The following is a 27,006-nucleotide window of genomic DNA, read 5'->3' on the forward strand; positions in this document are numbered from 1 at the left end:
GCAGGTTGCCATGTTGCAGTAGCAAGAAAACTCTTTAGTCACTTGTCTCCCCAAATTATCATTTTTCTCATGAAAAAACTCTTTCAAGTCTCAGGTCACAGTTCTTGAAATGGCTGCACTAAAGTGTGAGCAGAGAAGAAAATTGATTGTTTTCCGATTGATCACAAAATTTCTGGAATCGTCTTATTCTCATTTAGCACTGCATAAAAATGTAATCCCTCCTTCCAAAAATGCATGTGTTGAACACCATCTACACAACAGGCTGCAGGCGAGGCCCTGGTCTACGACAGCCAGCTGGACACTCTCACGCAGAGTCTTTGTGGTCTGGTTAGGAAGATGAACGAAAAAGTGGGTGGTTATGTACAGAGTAGTGTGATATGTATATTACAAGGGGCAAAGACTTGTAATGGATGCGTAGCACAGCATTTTACCCAGTCTGGGGGATTTATGCATATGACTTCCTACATCTTAGCTGAGACTTGAAGGTGAGTAGAAATTAGCCCAGTGAAGGGTGATGGGAGAAATGTGTTTGGAGAACCAAAATGAGCTCAGTCTGGCTAAAGCAGGACCAGTGGAGCAATAATAGTATCAGGTTGAATCGTGTGAAATTGGCGTTTTTTTTAGGTCTAAATGGCCAAATATCAGCCATTTCGTATGGTTCTGCATAATAACTAACAATTATCAATTAACAATTAACAAAGATCAAGTTTGTATGAAGTATTATGTGAAGTTATATTTGCACATGGTCCTGTTTAGTATCCACAATAATATAATAAGTACATTCTACTTTTATCTACATTTATACACAAAGAAACTAAAGCACGGAGAGGTTAGGTACTTACCTGTGGTCACAAGGCTAGCATATATGACCAGGCTGGGTTAGCACCCAGGCAACCTGATTCTAGCTGGGCTGGAGCCAGATCATGAAGGCTGAAGATGTTTTTCAACCATGTTAAGGAGGTGCAATTCAAGGGTGGTTTCTGGTTTTGAGGTTTTGGGAGGGGTTGGTCTATGTTCATAACAGCTTTACGCATAGTACTCCAACGCTGGAATAGCCTAAATCCCCATCAATAGGAGAATGGATAAACAAATTGAGGTATGATCATACAATGGATGACTACTCCACCAGTGTGGGGACCCAAGAGGCACAGCAGACCATAGAGCCGTGCCTGTGATAAAAACAGGCCACAGGTTACCCTACTCAGAGCCACTGAAACAGGGGACCCAGTGAGTTCAGAGACTGGCCCCGAAGACCAAGAGAGAGGCGCTCTGCCTCCTCATGAAACTGCACCCTCCTCCCAGCTGCCACAGAGCATACAGATCTTCTTTCCTGGCACTGGAGCTGGTATTCTGGGGAGGAAGGGGGAAGAAACCTTGGGCAGCACCATAAATCCTAGAGTAGAATAAATATCTTGCAGAGCCTGTTTTAGAGCAACATAAATTGAGATCCCTCATTCAAGTGTTTTGAAGCAGGGTGGTTGACATGATTGGGTTGGACTTTGGAAACCTCATTCCAACATAGAGAATGTGTTTGGTGGGAGAGCTTAGAGACAGGGAGATGTGCTGGAAAGGTCTTGTAGAAAATAAAGAGAAGAGGTGAGGGTGGCCTGAAGTCAGGAAGGACAGCAAGATGGAGAGAGAAGAGACAGGCTCCAGAGCTATTTAGGACATGGAGTTTACATGGGGTGGAGTTGGTGTCAACACCCACATTTCTGATTTGGATGACTGGGCAGATGCTGGTCTCATTTATTAGGGGATGTAGGAAGAGGAGAGCATACTTGGGGGTGCCAGGCAGTTTCATTGGCACATGGTACGTGGCTTATTGCAATTTGCTCAGTTGTGCTTATTAGAATATGGTTGAACGCCACACCCCTGAGCAAAATGTGAAATTATGTGTCATAGCCATCACCTCCTGGTGTCTTTCTGCACTGCTCAGACATGTCTTTCTGCTTTTTCAGCCAGAGATAAATCGGAGCGAGCATTTGGGGTGGCCTTCGTGAAGCTTATGAACCCGGATGGCACCACTCTGCAGGATGGGAGGCACGATCTGGTGGTTTATAAGGTGGTGCTAACAGAAAATGGCTGAGAAAAATACTCCCTTTCAAATGGGCATTTAAGGCTCCTTTCACATTTATTTGTACAAACATCAGAAACCTTTCTAGAGCTTTCTGTACTTGCCGGTTAACATCTAGAAACCCGGAGGGCTCTGGGCCCTCCAGCTTTGTGGTTTCCCACCTCCTTTCTGGAGAGAGTGAGTTGCATTATTACTGAGTCTTCTAAGGAGGCTCTCACCCTCTCCTGTGAATGGTGTTCCCTGGCAGTGAATGGTAAGGGGTTGGCCTCTCATGATCTGCTTTTTGCATCATCCTGCATGGCATGTGGACAGGTGCACTGTTGGGCTTCAGTAGCGTGTGGTGGATGTCGTTTTCCTATCACCATGAGCCACATACCATTTCTGTGCTCTGGGGGCCTTATTTCCTTCCCTGAGAGTTTTGTCTTCCAACTGGTGCTGAGCTCCCACTTCTACTGAGATTTTAGAGTATAAAGTAGATGCTGGAAGATCTCATTTATCCAACAATATCTGAGGATTTCCCCACAGTTGGCTGCTCTTTTGAGATGCATCTACCTGATGAATATTTTTCTTAACATCTTAGTTTATGAATCATTTTGAAAGGGATGGCAAGCTAATTCTTCCATCAACCCAATAAAGTATAATTGTCCCCATTTTTTTTTATTATACTTTAAGTTTTAGGGTACATGGCACAACGTGCAGGTTTGTTACATATGTATACATGTGCCATGTTGGTGTGCTGCACCCATTAACTTGTCATTTAACATTAGGTGTATCTCCTAATGCTATCCGTCCCCCCTCCCCCCACCCCACAACAGGCCCCGGTGTGTGATGTTCCCCTTCCTGTGTCCATGTGTTCTCATTGTTCAATTCCCACCTATGAGTGTGAGAACATGCGGTGTTTGGTTTTTTGTCCTTGCGATAGTTTGCTGAGAATGATGGTTTCCAGCTTCATCCATGTCCCTACAAAGGACATGAACTCATCCTTTTTTATGGCTGCATAGTATTCCATGGTGTATATGTGCCACATTTTCTTAATCCAGTCTATCATTGTTGGAATTGTCCCCATTGAGAGACTGAAGAAAATGAAATTTAACCTTATTCTGAAATATGTGTATTTACTGTAACAGAGACTAGGGTATTCTGGTTTCTAGTTCACAACTCACTCTGTTTCCATTCAATCATGAAATTATTTCTGGGCTCAATGTTTACAGAAAGGTATCAGAGTATCTCAGAGGTGGAAGGGATCTTCAGGATAATTTGATAAATCCACGCTTCTCATGCTGAAAATGCATGATAGAAATTGTTTTGGTTTGCATATAAGAGATGTTGGCCATCATTTGGTGTTCCTAACATGCTTCCTTTTAGGGTGACAACAAAAAAATGGAAGATGCTAAATTCTACCTGACCCTGCCTGGGACCAAGATGGAGATGGAAGAAAAAGAGCTTCAAGCATCCAAAAACCTGGTCACCTTCACCCCAAGCAAGGATAGCACTAAAGACAGCTTTCAGATTGCCACCCTCATCTGCTCCACAAAGCTCACCCAGAATGGTAGGAGTGGTGAATACATTGACACAAATAAGCTTCTTGCTCAGCCTTCCTGGGCTCCTTGGTTAGGCTCACAGGGCTGGACTATATGGGGCCGGGTCTTATTAGGTAGGATGTTGGCCAGTTGGATTCTGCTCTCTGCTTTTCAAGTGGTATTCTGGGTAGTGCTGATCACATTGCACAGCTTCTTCTGAAGTTTCATTGTCCACTTTAGAGCAGGATGAAAAACATTTTAGTATTTAATATCTTAAAACCTATAAATATATTTATGAACAGCAACTGTAAAATTCAAAAGCTGTATGTTCCCTGATAGTGCATTCTGTGTAGTAAGTGCAGGAAGAGATGTTGGTAATAAGAGTAAGAGCTTGGCAAAGAAATATAATCAGTTTCCTGTCCAAACAGGTATGGCAGGGCTTCCTGTTTGAGTTCCATCTTTCCCTCATATATTCTCCTCTTTCCCGTTTTTTTCCAAGCAGTCAGGAATTTTCCATAAATTCAGCTGAATAGTTCAAAGAGGGCTTCATTTGGTTTTTCCTTCAAATCTCTGATACCAATTTTAACGTCTCTTGTGTAGATTATGACATATGATAGCCAATATCAACTTCTGATTTATTTAACTTAAGTAATGTGTAAGGAGCCCTACTGGATGTAGTAAACCAGGAATGAGCTGCCTAGGGGACTTGCGCTAGAAATTGTCTCCCGTATGCTGTGTAGAGACTGTTGCCTTTGGCCTTGTAGACAGTTTAAGTGAGGTACAGGCAAGAGCTCTGCCTTAAGGGGTGCCAAGATAGATAAAAAAGTATAGTTATAGGGTAAACCCAGGGATCAGATCCCTGATCTTTAGAAGGGCTCAGTATTAGGTTTGTTTCAACAGATCGTGGTTGACAAAAAAATAAGGATTGTATTTCAACTTGGACAAGTGGCTAGACTCCACAGAGTGAAGTTTAGGGCTAATCCATATGTGCAAGTAAAAGCATCCTCACCAAAAATGAAGCCAGAAACATAGAAGATGTGACAAAACCGTCAGCAACATACCCCTTGTTATGGACAAAGTGAATCTATTAACAATAAACTGCTGGTAGGTTAATGGGTACAACATTTATGGGAGATCATTTAGAAGGCATATCAAGGATTTTAAATGTCTGCAGACCCTTTGAGCCTGTGATTTGATTCCTGGAAGTTGAACTTAAGTAAACAATGAGAGACGTACACAAAGATTTATGTACAAGGATGTTGTTTCCCTGTTATTTGAAACAGGGAAATACTGGAAACAACCCAAATGTCTGATAGTCGGGGTCAGTTTCACCACATTTTATAATAAAATTAAGTGATGAAATATATGCAGCTGCTAAATATGGTACTTCAAAACATAATGAAGGACACGGTGAACTTTTTAACACTATATACAGTATGATCCCAGTTTTATTTAAGTGTATGTGAGCAACCTGCAGGCAGATTGCCTGGCTTCAAATCCCAGCTCTGCCACTTACTAGCTGTTTCATCTTGGCTAAGTGACTTGATATCTCTGTGAATTGGTTTCCTTGTCTTTAAAATGGGAGCAATAATAGTATCTATTTCAAAGAATGCAGTAAATTAAAATACATAAAAACGAAATCACATTCCATCTACATAGTGAACACTATTATGTCAGCTATCACGATCATCATCATTATTTGTACACAGAAAACGACGAATAGGACTAACCCAAAGTTTGATAATTCTTCTTTTCTTTATTCTTTTTGGTATTTTCCAAATTTTTAACTATGAAATGTCAAAATGTTATTTTTTAAACTAAGTATGTAGTATACTATATAAAGCATTAATGTTCTTTTAAAACTATCAAGGGATATTTGAGAAGGATAACACTTACTGAACATCTAGTAGATTATCCTTTCTGGACTACAGATCAAAGAAGAATAAAGAAAACAAGAATAAAAGTTTGTGAAATTAACTGGTAATGAAAAGCAAAAGGAATTTCTGTTAGAGATAACCATATTGTTGCATGGTTATCTCCCCGTCGAAAATGTAGGGTTTCCTGACAACCTGCAGTTCTCAATGTAGACCCTTCGTTTGCTGATATATCTACTTCACCCCATCTTCTCAATGTTCTTAACTAGCCTGTACTGTCGCGATATGGTAGCCCCCAGACACATGTAGCTTGTAAAATTTAAATTAATTAAAATTGGAGGGTGGGGAGATTGGGGAGAAGTTGGACAAAAGGTACAAAAGTTCAATTAGACAAGAGGGATAAGTTCAAGAGATCTGTTATAGTTAATAGTATAGTGTATACTTGAAAATTGGTAAGAGAGTAGATTTTAAGTGTTCTCACCACCAAACAATAAGTAAGGTAATGTGTATGTTAATTACCTTGATTTACCCTTCTACCATGTGTGTGTGTGTGTGTCAAAACATCATGTTGTACACTGCAAATAGATACAATTTTTATTTGTTAATTAAATTTTATTAATAAAATTAAATTATAAATCAGTCTGCTAGTTGCCCTAGTCGCATTTCAAGCATTCTGGTCTTCTGCAGCTGGTGACTTTTGTGTTGGGCAGACGGATATACATTTTCATCATCACAGAATGTTCCTTTGGATGACACTGTATGCTTTATTTTGTCATCCTTATTCCTGATGTTTTGATTAAAAAAAAAGACAAAGTCATCATAACACATACAAAAAAAGTCAGAATTAATATCTTATTACAAAGAAGGGTTAAGAAGGCAAACCTCGTCTGAATCAGAGAGGAGTGGGCTGCCATCCAAACAGACTGAGAGCAGGGAGAGGGAACAGGGTACAGAGAGGGAAAGACGGAGACTTGGCAAAGGCATCACGAGCATCAGGGAAAATGGGGTATTCCAGGGACAAATGATTGCAGATTATTCATGCATTTGCTTTCTTCTGACTTGATGGAAATTATAAAGAATGAATTTGATTTAATAAAAAGCTGAAGAACATTAATAAGCCATCAGCTAACTCTGAGGGTGTTGACTGAGTAGGGAGGGTAGCAGTGTTCTCACTGAGAGGGTGAGCAAAGGCATTCCTCCTTCGCCTGAGGAGAGTTATTCAGACTCAAAAGATTAAAAGCCACTGGAGTTTTAACAAACAGATCTTGGAGACTCTTTTTTGTTTACTTGATTTGTTTTTTAGAAACTAGAACAGACCAATTTGTGTGGGATCATTGGTCTCTGGGCCCAGTGGAAGGTAAGAATAGATTTGTTTTCCAGGAAAAAGAGAGGAATGTGCAGGTCCCCAGAGGTGCGTGTCCTTGGACCAGGAGTTTCATACTCAAGTCAGTCATTCCACCCTCCAGCACCAACTTTGCCATGATCATCTCCAGCTTATTGATCAGAAAATTGAGTTTTAAAGTGGCAAAAAATCTTTCTTAAGCTCCTAAGTCATGGACTTGTATTTTGAAAGCAGCTCTTTGTAGCTCCAAACAATTTATAGTTTATCGTTTTGCAGTTACAGAGTCTCCAAGATCTGTTTGTTACAAACTCCAGTGACTTTTAACCTTTTGAGTCTGAATAGCTTTGTCATTCTTTTCTCTTTAAAAGTATGTGTTCTTAAATTCTCTCCTTTAGGGTAGAAGGCAGTTACTACCCTAAATTTGGGGATTGTCATTCTCTTGCTTCTCTTTATAGTTTTGCCACATCTGTAGCCCTTAAGGTATATTGTTTCATTTTGCATTTTTTAATTTTATGTAAATAAACTAAATTATGAGTCAGTCCCTTAGTTGCCCTAGCCACATTTCAAGTGCTCAGTAATCTCCTGCAGCTGGCGACTTTTGCATGCCACCTTACTTATTTTTCGGTGGTGAGAACACTCAAAATCTATTCTCTTAGCAATTTTCAAGTATACAGTATACAGTACTATACAGTCTACAGTATTAATGTAGTTAATAATTGAACTGTCTAATTGAAGTCTTGTGTCCTGTGTGAATTCTTGTGTAACTTGCGCTTTTACTCAGCATTACTGAAGATTTGAAATATCCTGAATTCTTACACATTTCTGATGAGAAAGTAAAATGAGGACAGTGACTTTGGATAATATTTAATATGGTTGAAGATATTCTTCCTGATGCCCCAGAAATCCCACCTTAGTTTTCTACCCCAGAGAAGCTGCTCTACCTGTATACCAGGAGACATATGAGAATGTTCATGGCAGAATTGCTTATGATAGCACAAAAAACTAGAGATAACCCAAGTGTTTATCAGCAGCAGAGTGGATAAACAAATTGTGTACGCCCATACAATTGAATAGACACTACACAGCAAGAAAAAAAAATTAGCTAGAGCTACATGGATAAACCTGTATAAATCTTAGAAACACAGCAAGCCTGGGGCTCTTTCTGTAACCCTGTGTCACTGCTCTCCTGGCCCTAAGACCTTAACAATTCACCAGATGCCAAAATATTTTCCTGTGTGAGCAATGATCTGGCATGCAGGTATCACTAGGAAATAAACCTCTGCGCTGATAGATGGGTACTTTGCCAGGGCTGAAGCTGCTGGGTGAATATTCACCCCGGGTGAAGGAACTAAATCCTTTTCCTCCATCAGCTATGAGTCAAGTGATGGAATGAGCAATACCTTCGACTAGCCTGTGACAGAAATAACAGCTGGAGAATATGGAAGTAGATGGTGCCTAGTGGATGAATGAATATATTGATGATTGGATTGAGCATATTACCAGTTTCCTTAGGGCTACTGGTTCTCTTTCCATTCATTCATTTATTCCTTCATCAAACATGTATTGAACACCTAATAGATGCCTAGTACTAAGGCGAGATAAAAGAATGAACACTATATGGTTCCTGCCTTCAAATGGCTTAAAACTATGGGAAGAGTCAAGGAGATACCAAGTACATCTTACCAAATACATAGTATTTCTGGGTATTTCAGGCAAAGGGAAGAATATACACAAAGACACAGAGATATTTCAGAACCTGCCATGGTAGGGCCGTAGTGATTGGATTTCTCTGACTGCTAAAGGGTAAAAGAGAATGGTGGTGGTTGGAGTGTGCAGGAATGATATAGGTGGGGCCTTATTACGTTCTCGTGTGGCATTGGAAGTTTATTCTGTGGACGCAAGGAATCCGTAGGCACTAGTTTTAGAGGCTTCCCAGGGCCTAAACAATAGGCAAGCTGATAAACACCCTCAAGAAGCACTTTGACTATGAAAAATACACATGTGTAACTACTTATATATTTCTACAAATTCATTGATTGAAAGATATCAGCTGGGCACAGTGGCTCACACTTGTAATCCCTTTGGGAGGGATTTGGGAGGCTGTGGCAGGAGGCTTGCTTGAAGCTCAGGAGTTCAAGACCAGCCTGGGCAACACGGCGAAAGCCCTTCTCTACAAAAAACACAAAAATTAGCCAGGTGTGGTGGTGCACCTGTAGTCCCAGCTACTCTGGAGGCTGAGGTGGGAGGAATGCTTGATCCCAGGAGGCGGAGGTTGCAATGAGCCGAGATTGTGAGATTGCACCACTGCACAAGATTGTACTACTGCACCCCAGCCTGGGTGACAGAGTAAGACCTTCTCTCTCAAAAAAAAAAAAAAAAAAAAAAAAAAAGTATATATTGCTACATTTACCAGATAGTGCTCTGAATAGAAATAGTAGCTTGATGTACTAAACTACGTGATAATACAGTAACAGTCCAGATAACTGCAGTTTCTCTGTGACACATACACACACACACACAAACACACACACACACACATATATATGTGTGTGTGTATATTCTTAATAGAGACAGGGTCTCTCCATGTTGCCCAGGCTGGTCTTGAACTCCTGAGCTCAAGTAATCCTCCTGTCTTGGCTTCCTAAAGTGTTGGGATTACAGGTGTTAGCCACTGCTCTCAGCCCCTTTGACATTTTTGATAGCTCAACATTTATTAAACTATTAAAGCTGTAAGTGGCTTAAAGTTTCAAAATTCTCCGTTGTAAGTCAAAAAATGCCTTAAGATTTTTATCCCAGACTTATGCTAAGGGCTATGAATCTGTTCCACCTTTTCTTTGAAATAGCCACCTGTCTGATTTGCTTGTCTATTTCTTCAAAGAACTCTGGGGAAAACAGTATGATAGAGTAGCAAGGAGTTGGTTTTTCAAATCAGATAAATATGTAATAAAATCCCATTTCTACCTCTCCTGAGACATGTAATTTAACTTCACAAAGCTTCAGTTTCCTCATCTAAAAGATGGAAAAAATAAAATCTACTGTGCAGTCATGATGTTGAAAAAAATTAATGCATATATATATATAGAGAGAGAGAGAGAGAGAGAGAAAGAGAGAGAGAGATGCACACATACCTATGTTCCTCTTTCCCTCTGAATCCACCCAGACGTAGGTAGTGATAAGGGACAAGTTAAATAAGGCAGCAAATTAAAAGTAGGAAGGTTACATTAGCGTGCTTCTTAGCTTTACTTCTTATGACCATGATGTCATTATTTGAGAAATGTTAGTTTCAGTCAGATATTCTTTTAAGTTCTTATTCATTAATAGTTAATTTTTTTTCTATTTGAAGCATAAAAGAGGACCACAAGGTTTTCTCTGCCTTAGATAGGAGATAGTAAATTAAAAGAATATATAAGGCATCTTGAATTAACCACTATTAAGAGCAATTACCTGTTCTAGAGAATTCTTTAGCTGTGTCCTGAAACGGTCTGGGTTGTTGTGTCTCACCTGTGTCTAATGCTTGTGGTTATTCTTCCTAGTTGACCTGTTAGGCTTGTTAAATTGGCGTTCCAACTCCCAGAACATTAAACACAACCTCAAGAAGTTAATGGAAGTGGATGGAGGAGAGATTGTTAAGGTATGTTTATATATTCATAGTTAGAAATATACATACATACATATATATACCTATCCAATTACACCTAATTGGTTCAACATCTAAAATTAAACCATTCATTGTAAATATAAAACTTATCTACGTTGTTAAACAAGTGTGCCAGTTTTTTTTAAAAATGCTATTTTAAACCTCTTTGATTTAAACCTAGTTGTACCCAGATTTCTGTGGTGTGGAGCTGAATGAAAGCATCAAAATAGTCTCTCTGTTTTTCTTATCTTCAGTTTTTGCAAGATACACTAGATGCACTTTTTAACATAATGATGGAAATGTCAGACAGTGAAACCTATGACTTCCTTGTGTTTGATGCACTGGTAAGCAGTTAAACATATTAACTAGTGTTTATTGTTGCAACTTTGTAGTTTTCAATATTTCACTATTACAAGTGATTGTGTGAATATCTTCTCACATAAATATTTGTTTACATCTCTCTGGTTACTGTTTTAGGCTGAATTCCTAGAAGTACTATTAGAAACAAATGACTTATATTTCAGGCCTTTGTTTCCTGTTAGATCTCATTTTTTGATATACTCTTTCTCATTAGAGAAAATAAGATGTTTTATTTTTATTAGAAATCAGGAATCATTTTAACTCACATTACCATTGTCTGGAGCATTGTTACATGTTGGATGTGTGTGTGCACTGGTGTGTTTATGCAAGGGAGACGGAATTCACAAGTCAGAGGTGAATCTGAGCCTCATTAGGCAGAATATTCAACCCAGCAGAAAATTGAATTTGTCACACAAAAAGCACTTAAACCTACAACCCATTGCAAGAATTGAAATCAGATCAGGGATAAGTGATATCTGAATCTGGGAAGGCCAGAGGTGAGGGTGGAGGGGAAGAAGCTGAAAGGGCCAAAGCAAGCATCATTTTCACCTCAGTGGGGTGAAATTTCAGGACAGGATTTTACCTGAATGCCACAGCTAAGAAGGAAGGTCAGTTGCAGCTTTAGGGAATTCACCAGCTTTGAGAAACTAGTCAGTTTAGGAAATGATTAGGGCATTAAAGCTAAGGTTTAAGATAAAGAAAGAAAATGCTACCTAGTTGAGATCCAACTGGTTGGACTCGGGTTTATGGGAAAGAGACAGTGGTTATGGATGCTGTGGGACATGGTCTGGAAACAAATTCCTGAGGGACATAGCAGCTGGCCAGTGGGCATAGATGGAAATCCCAAATGCCCCTTGCTTTTGACCCCTCTGTCTTAAGCAGGGTAGTGTGGCTAATTTTAGGTCATGTGCCTGATAGCGGTGCAAGGGAATATACAAGGGGTAATTGGGAGATAAAACTCTGGTGAAGTTGTTACTGGGGCCACTCATAGTGTACACAGAAAAATGTCATGGAATCTTTCATTAGCTGCATCCTAGGATTAGAGAAAACCCCTTTCCAGAGCCTCCTTCCTCCTGCCCCTTAGGTTACCTGGGCACCGACTCCCCTGTCTTTGAGATACTCAGCTCCCTGAGGCCAAGGATGCTGGCTTGAATTGGTTTCTTCACAGCATTTAACATAGTGCCTGACACATAATAGTCTCTCTATTTATGTTAAATAAATACAATCCTCAAGACTTGACATCAGCTCTGGAATAGTAGAGTGGGAATGCTGCAGAAAAGATCCAGAGAGGAAAGAAGGCACCAAGATGTTAAAATGCAGCTTGTTGACAGAATACTTGGGATTGTGCAGTGTTGCTATTTCTATTTCACTTTTGGCAGGTATTTATTATTTCACTGATAGGAGACATCAAGTTCCAGCATTTTAATCCTGTACTTGAAACCTACATTTACAAGCACTTCAGTGCCACTTTGGCATATGTGTAAGTATGATCTGAAGGAACTACATGTTGTTGGATCTTTGGATTTGTACTCTAGGGCTGGATTGTTGAGAAATGACAGGGACCTATGTTCAGTAAATGTGCCTGTTAAGGCAGAACTCTATTCTAAGCTTCCTGGTGGAAAATGGGAACCATCTAAGTATTCTAACTCTGGAAAGGGGGCTAAAATCAGGGCCTTCCTTCTGGATCAGGCGAAATCTCCTTAAGAATTCAGAATAGGCCAGGCGTGGTTGCTCATACCTGCAATTCCAGCACTTTGTGGGGCTAAGGCGGGAGGATTGCTTGAGGCCAGGAATTCAAGACCAGCCTAGGCAACATAACAAGAACCTATCTTTACAAAAAATTAAATAGTTAGCCAGGTGTGGTGGCACACACCTATAGCCCTAGCTACTCGAGAGGCTTAGGCGAGAGGATTGCTTAAGCCCAGGGAGGTCAAGGTTGCAGTGAGCTGTGATCATGCCATTGCACTCCAGCCTGAGTGACAGAGCAAGACTTTGTATCTTAAAAAAAAAAAACCGAGCAAAATCAATAGCAAATGACTCAACTCAGGATCTCAGAGGTTGAATGTCAGTGGGATTGGCATGGGACATCAAGGAGATCAAACCGTGAATTAAACAAGACCAACTTTGATAGAAGAAAAGGTCATGCCCTCAACCCGTACCACAAATGCTTTGTAAAATGTATTATAGGATATGAGAAGATTTCATTTTCCCATCTTTTGCATAAGAGGCAGTGGTCTCTACCTTTTCCGTAGTGCAGCCTGCCTTCTGTCATTGGTTTATGGGCCCCTGACTAAGGAAAGCAACTGGTGTCCACTCCGCATTCCTCCCAAGAGCACTCAGCTCACCGTGGCATTGTATGTGCCTGCCATACCCACCCCGTTGCCTTCCAGTTATTATGCAGAATGTGATAAATAGTGATAGGAATGTAGCTGGATTGGTCGATGATCTTCTTATGACAGTGGCTTAGGCCACATCATGTAGATTGCTGCCCACTGACCTGTCAGCAAGTACACCAGTGACAGTGGCCGTTCCACCCAGGAGCCTCACATCCAGGTGAGCAGTAGCTACAAATGAGGAAATCCCATCACTGTGATCATACAGAGCCAAATGCAGTACTCCGGGTGGTAGTAATCTGGGTTTACTTGCAAGACTTGATCAATTCTATGTTTCCTTTTTAAAAAATAATAATTCGGCTGGGTGCTTGAATCCAGGAGGCAGAGATCACGCCACTGCACTCCATCCTGGGCAACAGAATGAGACTCCATCTAAATAATAGTAATAATAATAACTATTATTATTATATATGACTATTATTATTATTATTATAACTATTATTATTATTCTAGGAAAGCTCAAGGATTCCCAGAAGGAAAGTTTAAGATTAAAATATCAATGCTTTCCAAAGTCTAAGGGATAGCACAAAATGAAGACCATTCCTAGCCCAAAAACTCTAGAAAGACACAAAGAGCAACCTATAACCCCAGAACAGTTTTATCTGTTGAATGCTTAGAACCGTGAATGTTCTGGAGAGTCAGACTGAGCTCCTCTTTCTTCACTCCATAAAGTTTCTATCTGGCTCCATATTGATGGATCCCAAGGGGTTGAGGCAGAATAAAAGGAATTAGGCTTCTTTTAAGTCAACTCCTGTAGGCAGGCATAATCCCTCCTTTATGGGAGCATCTGAAGATGTCAGAATTGCATACCAGAGATTAAAATATCCTAGCAATTTGGGTCACTTCAACCATTTCATTTCATAACCCTCCTGTTCAATCCCACAAAGGGAAAGAAACCTTTTCTAGTATTTCTCAGGAGAAGGGTAGTTCCAAACCTAGATGGCAGATGAGGAAACTTAATTGGAAAAGAGTTAATTTTGCTGTTCAGGGCATATTCTAGAAGATATAATTAGTTATGACTTCTACTTCCAGTATGCCATGTTCCCCTCTTAGATAACTTACCTAAGCCTCAGAGTATTCTGTTGCTCATTGGCTTAATTTTTCTTTCTCCTTCTTCTAAGGAAACTCTCCAAGGTACTGAACTTCTATGTGGCTAATGCAGATGACTCCAGCAAGACTGAATTGCTTTTTGCTGCGTTGAAAGCCTTGAAGTACTTGTTTAGATTCATCATCCAATCTCGAGTGCTCTACTTGAGGTAATGTTAACTGCAGTGAAGATGTTTAGATTATCAGCTGTCACTCTGTGTACTTTTTCCCTCACTCTGCACACTGGTGTTCAGCTCTGTGAGCAGTTAGTTCTTAGAATTGCCTTATTTCAGAACTGCAGGGCTGAAGATGGATTTGGGCTGTATGTCTGTTGGAGAAGACTCATGAGAAGTTTTTGTAGATCAGCAAAATTCTGGCGCAGTAATGACCTCAGGACTTGGGGAAGCAGATTCCTATGGAAAGATTGTACCTAATACAGCAGATGACTTCATGACAATATCGAGTGTGCAAATCTAGGATCGTGATCTGCTGTCGCTAGCAGAAGAAGCAGTCATCTCGGAGGAGTTGTTTCCTGAGATGAGTGTTTCCTTGTTGACACTATGCTTAGCTACCTGGGCAACTAAGCACTAGAGATAGAATTATTCCCTGTTTGGATTTCTAGCATAACAGTTCCATCAAAAACAGAAGAAACCACAAAAGAGCAAGTACCTTTGCAGGGAACACTCACAACCCCAGTGACTTTCCTACCCTTCAGAAATAGCTGGATTTCCAAACTGTTAAAATTTTTTTCTAAGGAAGAAAGAAAAGGTTTGTAGAATTGAGCATATGTATTTTTAAAAGAAACTTTGTTTATTGAAAAAAATAAAATGAAAGGCAAACAACTTGCAAAAAGGTTACGTATAGTACAGATGAAAGGCTAATAGCTTTTCTCAGTTAAAGCTTTTATAAATCAATAAAAGAATGATAAATAGCCCTAATAGAAAACAAAAACAGGTAATTTACAAAAGAAAAACTTAAATGGTCAATAAACTTTTTAAAAAATTTCATACTATCAAAAGAATTTGATAGTATGCATGCACACATACACCATCTTTTACCTATACATTTGAAAAAGATGAAGCATCTTTGTCCTTTGATGAGATTGGGGAAAAATTGGTCCTGTATTTCAGTTTTGATGCTAATGGAGATATAAATTCTTCAGGATAGAAATAGATAGTCTGAATAGAAACAAAAAAGAAAATTTTTAAGGAAAAGAAAATAGTGTCACATTTGTCCAGTAATACCTCATCTAGAAATTTATCTAATGGAAAAAAAAATCTATCAGGTATGACAAAAATGAATGTGAAAGTATGTACATTCAGTCATTTCAAATGTAGGGTATGTTAATGAGGAAAGAGGACCATGATAGATTCTTTTTTTTTTTTTTTTTTAAGATGGAGTCTCGCTCTGTCACCCAGGCTGGAGTGCAGTGGTGTGATCTTGGCTCACTGCAGCCTCCACCTCACAGGTTCAAGCAATTCTCCTGCTGCAGCCTCCCGAGTAGCTGGGACTACAGGCGCATACCACCGTGCCCAGCTAATTTTTTTGTATTTTTAGTAGAGATGGGGTTTCACATGTTAGCCAGGATGGTCTCGATCTCCTGACCTCGTGATCCCCCCGCATGGGACTCCGAAAGTGCTGGAATTACAGGCATGAGCCACTGCGCCTGGCCCGATAGATTCTTAAATGATAAAACAAAGGTATTAAGCATGAGTACAGTATGATCTTCCTTTTAAAATAATACAGATTTGAAATATGTATAGTAAAGAAGACTGGACAGATCACATGCTAAAGTGTTTTTTTGCTGTTGTTTCTTTAGTTTTTTAGGGTCTTTTGTTTTTGTTTTTGAGACAGGGTCTGGCTCTGTCACCCAGGTGAGAGTTCAGTGGCACGATCTTGGCTCACTGCCCTCTGCTTCCCGGGCTCAAGCGATCCTCCAACCTCAGCCCCCCAAGTAGCTGGGACCAAAGGACACGCCACCATGCCCAGCTAATGTTTATATTTTTTGTAGAGACAGGGTCTCTCTATGTTACCCAGTCTGGTCTCAAACTCCTGGGCTCAAGGGATCTGCCCACCTCCGCCTCCCAAAGTGCTGGAATTACAGGCGTGAGCCACTGTGCCTGGTCTGGAATGTCAATAGTATGAAAACTTCATGTGACGGGGTTGTAATTTATTTTTTCATTCTTTATGTTTTTGTTCTTTCAGCATTATATTTATATTTATTATTCTATTTTTATTTGCTATTTTTTATATATTTTTAATTTTTAAATGAATATGTACCTTTCTAATTGTTTTTAAAAAATGTTTAATGACTTGAAACCCATCTGGCTGAATGACCATCCCTCCTTTCCACGTGGAAGCAGGTAGTGTTTTCCCCACACGTAATTTATGCTCAGTCTCTGTATTTGCTTTCTTTTCAGAAGGTCTTCTTTTAAAGTTGGTTCATTATATTTTCCAGTTATGGTACATTTCCATGTATTCAGAATGGTTGGGGCATGGAGTGTTCTACCAAGGGAACATTCTCTTACCCAAAAGTTTGTTTGTATAGTAAACCCTGATGTCCAAAAATCAGTATCACCTTTAAACCACAGAAAGAAAACCTGAGTGTGAAATTAAAATGTATTTTCTTATGGATGGTTCACTAGTTCATTTCCTCTTCATTGGTCGAAGCACATCAGAGTCCTCATTCTAGACACCAGATAGGACAGTAAAGGATGGTGAGTGTGGAAAACAAAAGGTTAGGGCGACAGAGGACCCATGAAATTGACTAGGAGAGTTGCTTCATTACACCTTGTCTGTGACGGCCTGCGTGTGGTTACTTATCCCTTATATGTTATTAAAGAAGAACCTGAGCTGGGGAAGAGACTGGCAATGTGCGTCCTCTGCTTGCTTAGATTTAATGGTCACTTCAGTGCACTGGCCATGTCTGGAGGCTGCAGTGGAATGTCACTTGGTCCCTGGTCCCCCTGTTGCCTTCATCTGAGCTTAAATCTCTCTTAGGAGCTCATTACCTGGCTGGAGTTCACCTCAATCAGCAAAACACCAAGCAAAAAGTTGTAAATTGCCCCCAATAGGATGTTGAGAAGCTTGATCTTAATCCCTTAGCTCCCTACCATTAGTACTTAAAAAAAAAATTAAGTCACAGAGTGCCAAGTGTTCTGCGTTGGTCCAGGGCTTTTGCAGCATACGTGACCAGGCTCCCACTGTGATGGTGTATGTGGGTTCCATGGAGTTCAGGGAGGCAAGGAGTAAAGAAATCAACCCCTAAATGAGGGCAGTGTTGGAGTGGTGGAACCAACAGGGAAGGCTGCCTGAGCTGAGCTGGGTGGAGGAGGAGGTGGTATCATGTGAGCTGAGCTGGGTGGAGGAGGAGGTGGTATCATGTAAGCCGAGACTGAAAGATGAAGAAGCAGCCTCCAGAGATGTCAGGTAAGGGTTAGTGGGAGTAGGACCTGCCCCAGGCAGGGACTTATGGGGCACCAAATATGGATGCGTGAGGAGTAACGAGAACCCAGTGTCGAGTGAGAGAGCGGGAGTGGCCAGCAAATAATAAATGATGTGGAGCCTTGTAGGCCATAGTGAGGAGTTTGGATTTTATTCCAAGTGTAGTGGGAAGCCATTGGGGGACAACTAGAGAAGTAATAAAATCTGGCTTATATTTTAAATGATCATCTCATCTCCCACATGGAAAATGGATTATTGAAGGCTAAAGGTAGAAGCCAGTGACCACTTTAAGAGGCCATTGTGGTTCAAGTGTGAGATACTCCAGCCCCATCTCAGAGGCAGATGGAGAGAATGGACTGATTTGAGCTCGTAGGATTTGCTGTTGGGTTTGATGGGGCAATGAGAGAAAGGGAAGAAGCATAGATAATATCTAGGTTTGGGGTGGATCTAGGTTCGAGGTGATGCTGTTTGCTGACATTTGTAATACTTAAGAGTTGAGCAGGGAAATCAAGCGAATTCTGTTGTAGGTGTGTTAATTTTGAGATACTTTGGGGACTACATTGCAAATAAAGTTCTTTTCTAATTCTTTGAAATGGATGAATTGAGAATTACCATTAACCCTCTGATTAACAATCTCAGTGAAGTTCGTATTCTTTGGGTACTATATAAGGAATAGGTGAATGGAGGAGATGAATTTAAATGTACGTGTGTGTGTTTGAGTGTGTGCATGAAATTCTGAATTCAAGCCATCCTATTCTTGACCAGTTAGTGGTGAAATTGCCACCTATTATATGTGCATATGCACTTTCATTTGGGACTTTTGTGTTTCTTGGAAAGTGCCCAAATATCTCTTGATTTCTGCTTATGAGAAAGAACCCACTTTTGAGCTCATGGACAGACCTTTTGAAGACAAGTAGAGTACTTTAATTAAGGCAAGCACGTATCAGTGAAGACTAAGGGGTCTTGTCCTGGAAGGCCCTTGTGGTAGAGCAGGCCAGCATCAGCATGGGCAGTTCAGTGGCTAGACTGGAACAAATGGTTTTGTAGGCTGGGTTGGGGATCAGAGCCTTTCTGGGTTGAGCAGCTTCTCTAACCCATTGCCTGAAACTTCAGATGACTGGGGCTTAATTAGGTGAGTCAGAATGGTTAGGGTGATACAGTGAAGGAGAAGTGAGGGAGGCAACAAATCTATTTTAAAATTTCTTTTAACAATGGAAAGTCCAACTGCTTTTCTCTTTTTCCTGTTAAGATTTTATGGCCAGAGCAAAGATGGAGATGAGTTTAATAATTCAATTCGCCAGTTATTTCTTGCTTTCAATATGCTGATGGACAGGCCTCTGGAGGAAGCTGTCAAGATCAAGGTCAGCCTGGCGTCATCGTGGGTAACCCTTCTTAGGCTGTGGTAAGGATGTTTTGGGACCACTTAGAATTGGCCATCCCGAGGGAGAAACAGAATGAATCATGGTTCATGGATAGCTTATGAATTTTAGTATGACTTACAGAAAATAAAGGAAAAAAACAAATCCATTTTAACTTCTACAGATGCTTGTATTTTCAAATGTCAATTTGCCAAAGACAAGCTACCCAATTAGACATCCCTTGAAAGGCCATTGTGAACCCTGTTTGACCCCATGATTTCAGCAAACTGATCCCAATGCTACTACAGGTGACAATTTTTTATTTTTTGTCCATTTTACCCAGAAGTGCAAAGTCACCATCTTTATTATCATAATTTTTTAAGAAAATATGAAATACATAATCCCTGAAGGCTCAAATGTGAACTTTACTATTAATATTTATTTTTTGCTCTTTATGACCATGTTGCAAGAGAGACTTCAAGAATTTAACCACCTCCTTAGGCAGAGAAATGAACTCCAAGTGGACAGAGCCTGCTGGCAGTAGAAACCAGAAAGCTGTACCCCCTGGCATCTTCAGGAAAAGCATTTTAGGAGATTGTGTAGAGCAATGCCAGCTTTCCTTTTTATTGTAAGGGTATCTGTGTCCAGTTCCCTATATAAGTTCCAAGCACAGCCTTTTCTTCCTGGGATCAAGCAGTAAATGCTGTATTTGTCTTGCCTGGCAACTGAATTTGCCTTTGGTGTTTTTCTTACAGGGGGCAGCTTTGAAGTACCTTCCTAGCATAATTAATGACGTCAAACTTGTATTTGATCCTGTTGAGCTCAGGTAAATAGCAAAACAAAATTTTATTCCTTAACTCTAACAGAAACAGCTCCCTTGCTTGGCTGGAGCCTGGGCTGCTACACCTGGCTTTTATTTTTCTAAGAAGTATTAACTGAATACCTTTTTGTGCTCAGTTCTGTGGAAGATGCAAAAGAACATCCAAAACCTGCCCTGAGAGAGGTTTGCACTTTCTCTGGGAAAACAAGACATGCAGACATAAAATCGATGACAAAAGATAGTGTATAAATGACATGCTTCCAGCCCTACCCCTAAGTATCCCAGCAGTGCAAAGTCAGACTGCAATCAACATGAGAATGGAGTTACCAAGAAAGCCATTTTCATAAAGGCGGGTCTGGAAAGCGATGATGGACATGTGTGTTCTTTGGCAATTTAAATACTCAGCTCTAAGGCAGAGCCCTCCAGTAAGTGAGGATAAAGTCTCCCTTGCTGCCATGTCATAAACTCTCAGGTCATTTTGTAGTTTTCCAGGTAAATCTCTCCATGCCCAAATCTCAGAGTGGAGGAGAAAAGTTTATAATGATGCCTTCAATTTGGCAGAACGAAGACACTACTAACCCTGAGGTTTCTCTCCCAGCGTGCTCTTCTGCAAATTCATTCAAAGCATTCCTGACAACCAGCTGGTTCGGCAGAAACTTAACTGCATGACCAAGATAGTAGAGAGCACTCTTTTTCGACAGTCAGGTAAGTCTCCTTCAAAAATTGCTGTGTGAGGTTGCAATGAGCTGAGATTGCACCATTGCACTCCAGCCTGGGTGACAGAACAAGACTCCATCTAAAAAAACTAAAACAAGCTGCTGCATGCTGAGATGCCAGCCCCATTTCTGCAGCTAACACTTGAGTTTTGTTGTTTGTTTTTTCTTGTTTTTTTTTTTTTGTTTTTGAGACGGAGTCTCGTTCTGTCACCCAGGCTGGAGTGCAGTGGCGTGATCTCGGCTCACTGCAACCTCTGCCTCCCAGGTTCAAGCGATTCTCCTGCCTCAGCCTCCCGAGTAGCTGGGACTACAAGGCATCCGCCACCACGCCCGGCTAATTTTTTTTTATTTTTATTTTTAGTAGAGATGGGGTTTCACTGTGTTAGCCAGAATGGTCTCGATCTCCTGACCTCATGATCCACCCGCCTTGGCCTCTCAAAGTGCTGGGATTACAGGCGTGAGCCACCGCGTCCGGCTTGTTTGTTTGTTTGTTTGTTTGTTTTTTAAGACGGAGTCTCACTCTCTCACCTAGGCTGGAGTTCTGTGGTGCTGTCTCAGCTCCCTCTAACCTCTGCTTCCCAGGTTCAAGTGATTCTCCTGCCTCAGCCTCCTGAGTAGCTGGGATTACAGGTGCACACCACCACACCCAGCTAATTTTTTTTTTTTTTTTTTGTATTTTTGGTAGAGATGGGGTTTCATAATGTTGGCCAGGCTGGCCTCAAACTCCTGATCTCAAGTGATCTGCCCAACTTGGCCTCCCAAAGTACTGGGATTACAGGCATAATTACCATGCCCAGTCAGCACTTGACTTTTCTTTTTTAAAAATGTCATTAATATTCTTGCCAGTTGTTTGTTGGCAACATTAATATTGTTGCCAGTTGTATGTAAGGACCTCCTGGGAGAGCAGTTTTAAGGAGAATCTAAAATCAGCTCAGTATTTCCAACAGTTCCTAAAAGAGCAAAATCATGTGTTCCTTAATCTTTAATTAGAACAATCTGCAAGTGGTTCATTAATTAGAGAATTTTGTCTTTAAAACAGGAACCTCAGGAAGTAACAAGCAAGTAGGAAAAAGATGACCCTTTTAAAAGAAATTCTTCTTCTTTAATCTATACTTATTGCATGACCTTAAAAACCAGGGGACAGGGAAACAGCAATGTGTTGGATGCCACAGGAGAGCTGGTTACATGCGTCCCTTCTCAACCCCACGTTCAGTGATATCACATTAGTAGCTGGAAATTGATGATGGTGGAAGTATTTACACCAGGGTAATTGGCAAACATGATAAAGCAAGCCTTTTCTCTCTTTTTTTTTTTTTTTTTTTGAGATGGAGTCTCACTCTGTCACCCAGGCTGGAATGCAGTGGCACGAACTTGGCTTACTGCAACCTCCACCTCCCAGGTTCAAGCAATTCTCCTGCCTCAGCCTCCCAAGTAGCTGGGACTACAGGTGTGCACCACCATGCCCGGCTAATTTTTTTTGTAATTTTAGTAGAGCCAGGGTTTCACCATGTTGGCCAGCTCGTCTCAAACTCCTGACCTCAGGTGATCCACCCACCTTGGACTCCCAGAGTGCTGGGATTATAGGCATGAGCCACTGCACCTGGCCAAGCCTTTTTCTTTAGGGGGTAGGCTGGCAGAAGCCAGATTACTAGTATTCTGCTGGGAGAGGAGTGGGGCATGGAGGGGAAAAACTCTTACACTGATAAAATACTTTTCATTTTGTAAGTAGAGTCTAGCAAATAGCCACCAAGTGTTTCTGTCCCAAAGCTGATATAAACAGGAGGTCCAGCCACTGGGCCTTCCCCATGAACTCAAGACTTGCTAGAGTGAGGCAGCTGTGGAGACTTCTTTTGGGGCTAACTACCTGGTCAGGGGCTCCCAGAGTGTGACCTCATGTTATGTATGTATATTGCCTGGAGATCTGAAGACCAGCAGGACTCCTCAACGTTGAACAAGTTGAGTGGATTGTTGGTGGGAGAGCCTTCCTGGCTTTGCCCCTGGCTAGTTATGTAACTGGACAAATGAGTGGCCTTCTCTAAGTCTCAGCTTCCAGTTCTGTGGAAGGAAGGACTTGAACTAGATCATATCAGTAGCCTCCTTGGCCTCTGATATTTTCTGACCCTATGAATTTGCACTTTGAAATTGCAAATGTTCCTAAGACACAATTGGAGGTAGAGGTAATGCCTGCAAAAGGTTAGTGAATGCTCATAAGTAAAAAACATTTATTACTAAAGCAAATTATTACTAAACATTTTAATATGCTTTGATAACTTTTTAAGGATACAGAAAAGGTAATTGAGATAGTAAAGATAAGGTGTTTGAGCAGAAGAGCAAGCATGCACTTGATAGTTCTAATTAGAGTGTGATCACTGTTAACAGTCATTTCTGTAGCGTTCGGAGTACCTGAACTCATTATAAAATGTGTTACAATAGCAAAGATCTCAGAAGGCATAATAGGTCATACCTTACTTTCTGAAATCCACATGCCTGCACAAACATGAGCAGAATGTCATTGAAATGTACTAGGGAAGCTCAGTATTTATAGAAACTTCTTTTAGTAAATTTTCTCCATTAGGTGAAAAAAATTTTGAAAAAAAAAATCTATAACTTGCTTGGTTTTATTTGTTTCATATGACCTCAATTTCATGTATTAGGTTGGCCTTTTTAAAAGCTAGAGAAATTGTTAAATAATTTAAACATTTTTCTAAGTTCCCACCTTTACCTGTGAGAAGGGTCATTTTTTTTTTTTTAATTCATTCATCTGCGCATTGAACAAGGGTGAAGTTCCACGCCTAAAACCAGGTGTTCCTGGGTGGGCTGGAGGGGCTGCATCCCTGCAGGGCTGATTGCAGAGCTTAGAGCTACTGGTACCCGCCGAGGGAGAGTTGCAGGAAGAAGACAGGCAGTTCAGGAGGTGGCACTGCTGCATGTGAGCTGTCTGTGTTTTCCTTCTCAGAGTGCAGAGAAGTGCTGCTGCCACTACTGACGGACCAGCTCAGCGGCCAGTTAGATGACAACTCCAGCAAGCCTGACCACGAGGCAAGCTCGCAGCTTCTGAGCAACATCCTGGAGGTGCTGGACAGGAAGGATGTGGTGAGTTGAGTCATCACTGATGCTGCACAGAGTTCACACTGGCCCCTTTGCACCAGACAGGAGTGACTCCATGGCCTTCCTATTCTCAGGTAGTTTCCGACTGTGGTATTAGGGCAGGCTGTGCCCATTTTAGAGATAATTAGGGAGGCCAGAGCCTCCAGTGCAAAGTCAGATTACTGCTGGGGCCTTCCGCAGGCTGATTTTCCTGGCTTGCCTAGTGTGTGCACTATTGAGATCCCTGTGACTATTTTTTTTTGAGATGGAGTCTCGCTCTGTCACCCAGGCTGGAGTGCAGTGGCGTGCTGTCGGCTCACTGCAAGCTCCGCCTCCCGGGTTCACGCCATTCTCCTGTCTCAGCCTCCCGAGTAGCTGGGACTACAGACACCGGCCACCACGCCCGGCTAATTTTTTTGTATTTTTAGTAGAGACAGGGTTTCACCATGTTAGCCAGGATGGTCTCGATCTCCTGACCTCGTGATCCGCCCATCTCGGCCTCCTAAAGTGGCGGGATTACAGGCATGAACCATCGCGCCCGGCCCCGTGACTGTTCTTAAGAATCGAAGACCTGACTGGGCATGGTGGCTCAGGCCTGTAATCCCAGCACTTTGGGAGGCCAAGTCAGGAGGATTGAGCCCAGGAGTTCAAGACTGACCAGCCTGGGCAACTTAGTAAGACTTTGTCTCTCTAAAAAATAATAATAATAATAATAAATAAAGAATCAAAGGCCTTTCTGTTTTTATGCAGACACCTCTTCCTTCTTATCCTCTGATGCCTAACAACCTGATATTTCTGAGCTGCTGAGAAGTTCTCATTTCCATATCCTCTTGGACACTGATACTTTCTCTGGAACCTAGTGGAAATTATGTTTTCTCATCTTGTGTTTTCTCTGTGACTTGGCCCCCATCCCTCTTGAAAACATAGGGCTAAGGCTGGGCGCGGTGGCTCACGCCTGTAACCCCAGCACTTTGGGAGGCCGAGATGGACGGATCACGAGGTCCTGGCTAACACGGTAAAACCCCGTCTCTACTAAAAATACCAAAATTGGCTGGGCGTGGTGGCATGCGCCTATAATCCCAGCTACTCGGGAGGCTGAGACAGGAGAATCGCTTGAACCCGGGAGGCAGAGGTTGCAGTGAGCCAAGATCGCACTACTGCACTCCAGCTTGGGCAACAGAGCAAGATTCTGTCTCAAAAAAAAAAAAAATTTATGTCCCACTCACCCCCACCCCCACAATAGAAATCTCTAAAGGCTCAGAGGAGCCTTATTCATTTCATACCCTCCCCACAGGGCACAGCATGTGACTTGCACAACTATTTAGGGCCACACTAAGGAAATGTTATGTAAATGGAAGTGAAAGCAGCATCTCCTGGAGAGGCCGATTTTATGAATCACTTTCATTCAGGGAAATGGGAAACAGGTAAATGACTAATAAAAAGTGAAGGAGGGAGAGAAGAAGGAAGGGACAGAGGGAAGCAGAGAGGGAGGGTGGACCCCAGATACTTGATACTGTAATTAAAATACATATAGCCATACCATAATTAAGAAGTCAAAAAACAATAGATGTGGGCATAGATGTGGTGAAAGGGGAACATTGTTACACTGCCGGGGGAATGCAAATTATTAGTACGACGACTATGAAAAACAGTATGAAAAACTATGAAAAACAGACTATGAAAAACAGGGAATGCAAATTATTAGTACGATGACTATGAAAAATGTTTAAAGAACCAAAAGTAGAACTACCATTCAATCCAGCAATTCCACTCCTGGGCATCTACCCAAAGGAAAATAAGTCATTATATGAAAAAGACATATGCACGTGCATGTTTATAGCAGCACAATTTGCAATAGCAAAGATATGAAACCCATCTAAGTGTCCATTGACCAATGAGTGGATAAAGTGTGGTATATATGCATCATGGAATATTACTCACTCATAAAAAGGAACAAAATAATGTCTTTTGCAATAACTTAGGTGGAGATGGAGGCCATTATTCTAAGTGAAGTAACTCAAGAATGGAAAATCAAATATTATATGTTCTTACTTATAAGTGGGAGCTAAGCTATGAGAATGCAAAGGCTTAAGAGTGATATAATGGACTTTGTGGACTTTCTGGGGAAAGGCTAGGAGGTGGGTGAGGGATAAAAGACTACGCATTGGGTACAGTGTACACTGCTTGGGTGATGGGTGCACAAAAATCTCAGAATCACCAATAAAGAACTCATCCGTGTAACCAGAAACCACTTGTACCCCAAAAACTATTGAAATTAAAAAAAAAATTCCTATAGCCATAGACAAATCCTACCTAATCTGACTTCTATGTGGAATCTAAAAAAGTTAGACTCCTAGAAGCAGAGAGAACATTCTTCACCAGGGTCTGCAGAGTGTTAGGGGCAGGATGGGGAGATGTTGGTCAAAGGGTAGAAAGTGTCAGTTATAGGATGAGCAAGTTCTGGGAATCTAATATATGGCATGGGTGGCAATAGATGTGTTAATTTGACCATGGAAATCATTACATGATTACGTGTATCAAATCTTCATGTGGCACACGCTGGATAAGTACAGTCTTTGCCAGTTAAATTTGTAAAAAATAATAAAAATGTTAAGCAAAAAAATACATATAGCAATGATTTAGTTATTTGAAGCATTAAGCAGGAGTTTCAAAATATCTATCATAAAGCAAGGACAGATAGAGGCTATGAAAAGTCAAGTTGCATATGGGTAAGTCGGAGCCAAATGGGTGTAATATCTAGCTACAAAAAAGGAAAGAAGGTGAAAGAAAGAATGTGTACATCAGGCCTACTAATTCCTATAAGAAAACTGTTACTGTACCCCTTATGCAGCTATGAAAACTGCAAGCTCAGCGAAGTTGAATAATTGCTCAAAGTCACACATGACAGAGTCAGAATACAAAATCCTTGTATTAGTCTGCTCAGTCAGTCTTCTATAACAAAATACCACAGACTACGTGCCTTAAACAACAGACATTTATTTTTTCACAGTTCTGGAAACTGAGTTTCGAGATCAGGGTGCCAGCGTGGTTAAGTTTTGGTGAGGTCTCTCGGCTTGCAGACAGCTATCTTCCTGCTGTGTGCTCACCTGGTGGAGAGAGAGCGCGACATCTGTGATACTCATTTACTAAGAGCATTCATCCTGTCAGTCCAGGGCCCCACCCTTATGACTTCATCTAACCTTCATTACATCTCAAAAGCCACATCTCCTAACACTATCACGATGGGAGTTAGTGCTTCACATATGAATTTGGAGGAGACACAAACATTTACTCC

At 41.1% G+C, this 27,006-nt stretch overlaps 1 protein-coding gene across 3 annotated transcripts in view; it reads left to right on the forward strand.

Moving 5' to 3' along the window:
* DOCK5 (dedicator of cytokinesis 5) overlaps positions 1 to 27,006 on the forward strand; it is a 239,090-nt gene that overhangs the window by 142,791 nt on the left and 69,293 nt on the right. For all 3 annotated transcript variants that reach the window (XM_054498518.2, XM_063669373.1, XM_063669374.1), the window contains exons 17-26: positions 1,959 to 2,062; positions 3,440 to 3,623; positions 10,344 to 10,441; positions 10,702 to 10,791; positions 12,187 to 12,287; positions 14,322 to 14,456; positions 18,980 to 19,091; positions 19,844 to 19,914; positions 20,507 to 20,613; positions 23,581 to 23,717. In XM_054498518.2, coding sequence (XP_054354493.2) covers positions 1,959 to 2,062; positions 3,440 to 3,623; positions 10,344 to 10,441; positions 10,702 to 10,791; positions 12,187 to 12,287; positions 14,322 to 14,456; positions 18,980 to 19,091; positions 19,844 to 19,914; positions 20,507 to 20,613; positions 23,581 to 23,717 — 1,139 coding nt within the window. The remainder of the gene's footprint in view (positions 1 to 1,958; positions 2,063 to 3,439; positions 3,624 to 10,343; positions 10,442 to 10,701; positions 10,792 to 12,186; positions 12,288 to 14,321; positions 14,457 to 18,979; positions 19,092 to 19,843; positions 19,915 to 20,506; positions 20,614 to 23,580; positions 23,718 to 27,006) is intronic.

This window comes from Pongo pygmaeus, chromosome 7 (assembly GCF_028885625.2).
Source record: "Pongo pygmaeus isolate AG05252 chromosome 7, NHGRI_mPonPyg2-v2.0_pri, whole genome shotgun sequence".
Classification (NCBI taxonomy): Eukaryota; Metazoa; Chordata; class Mammalia; order Primates; family Hominidae; genus Pongo; species Pongo pygmaeus.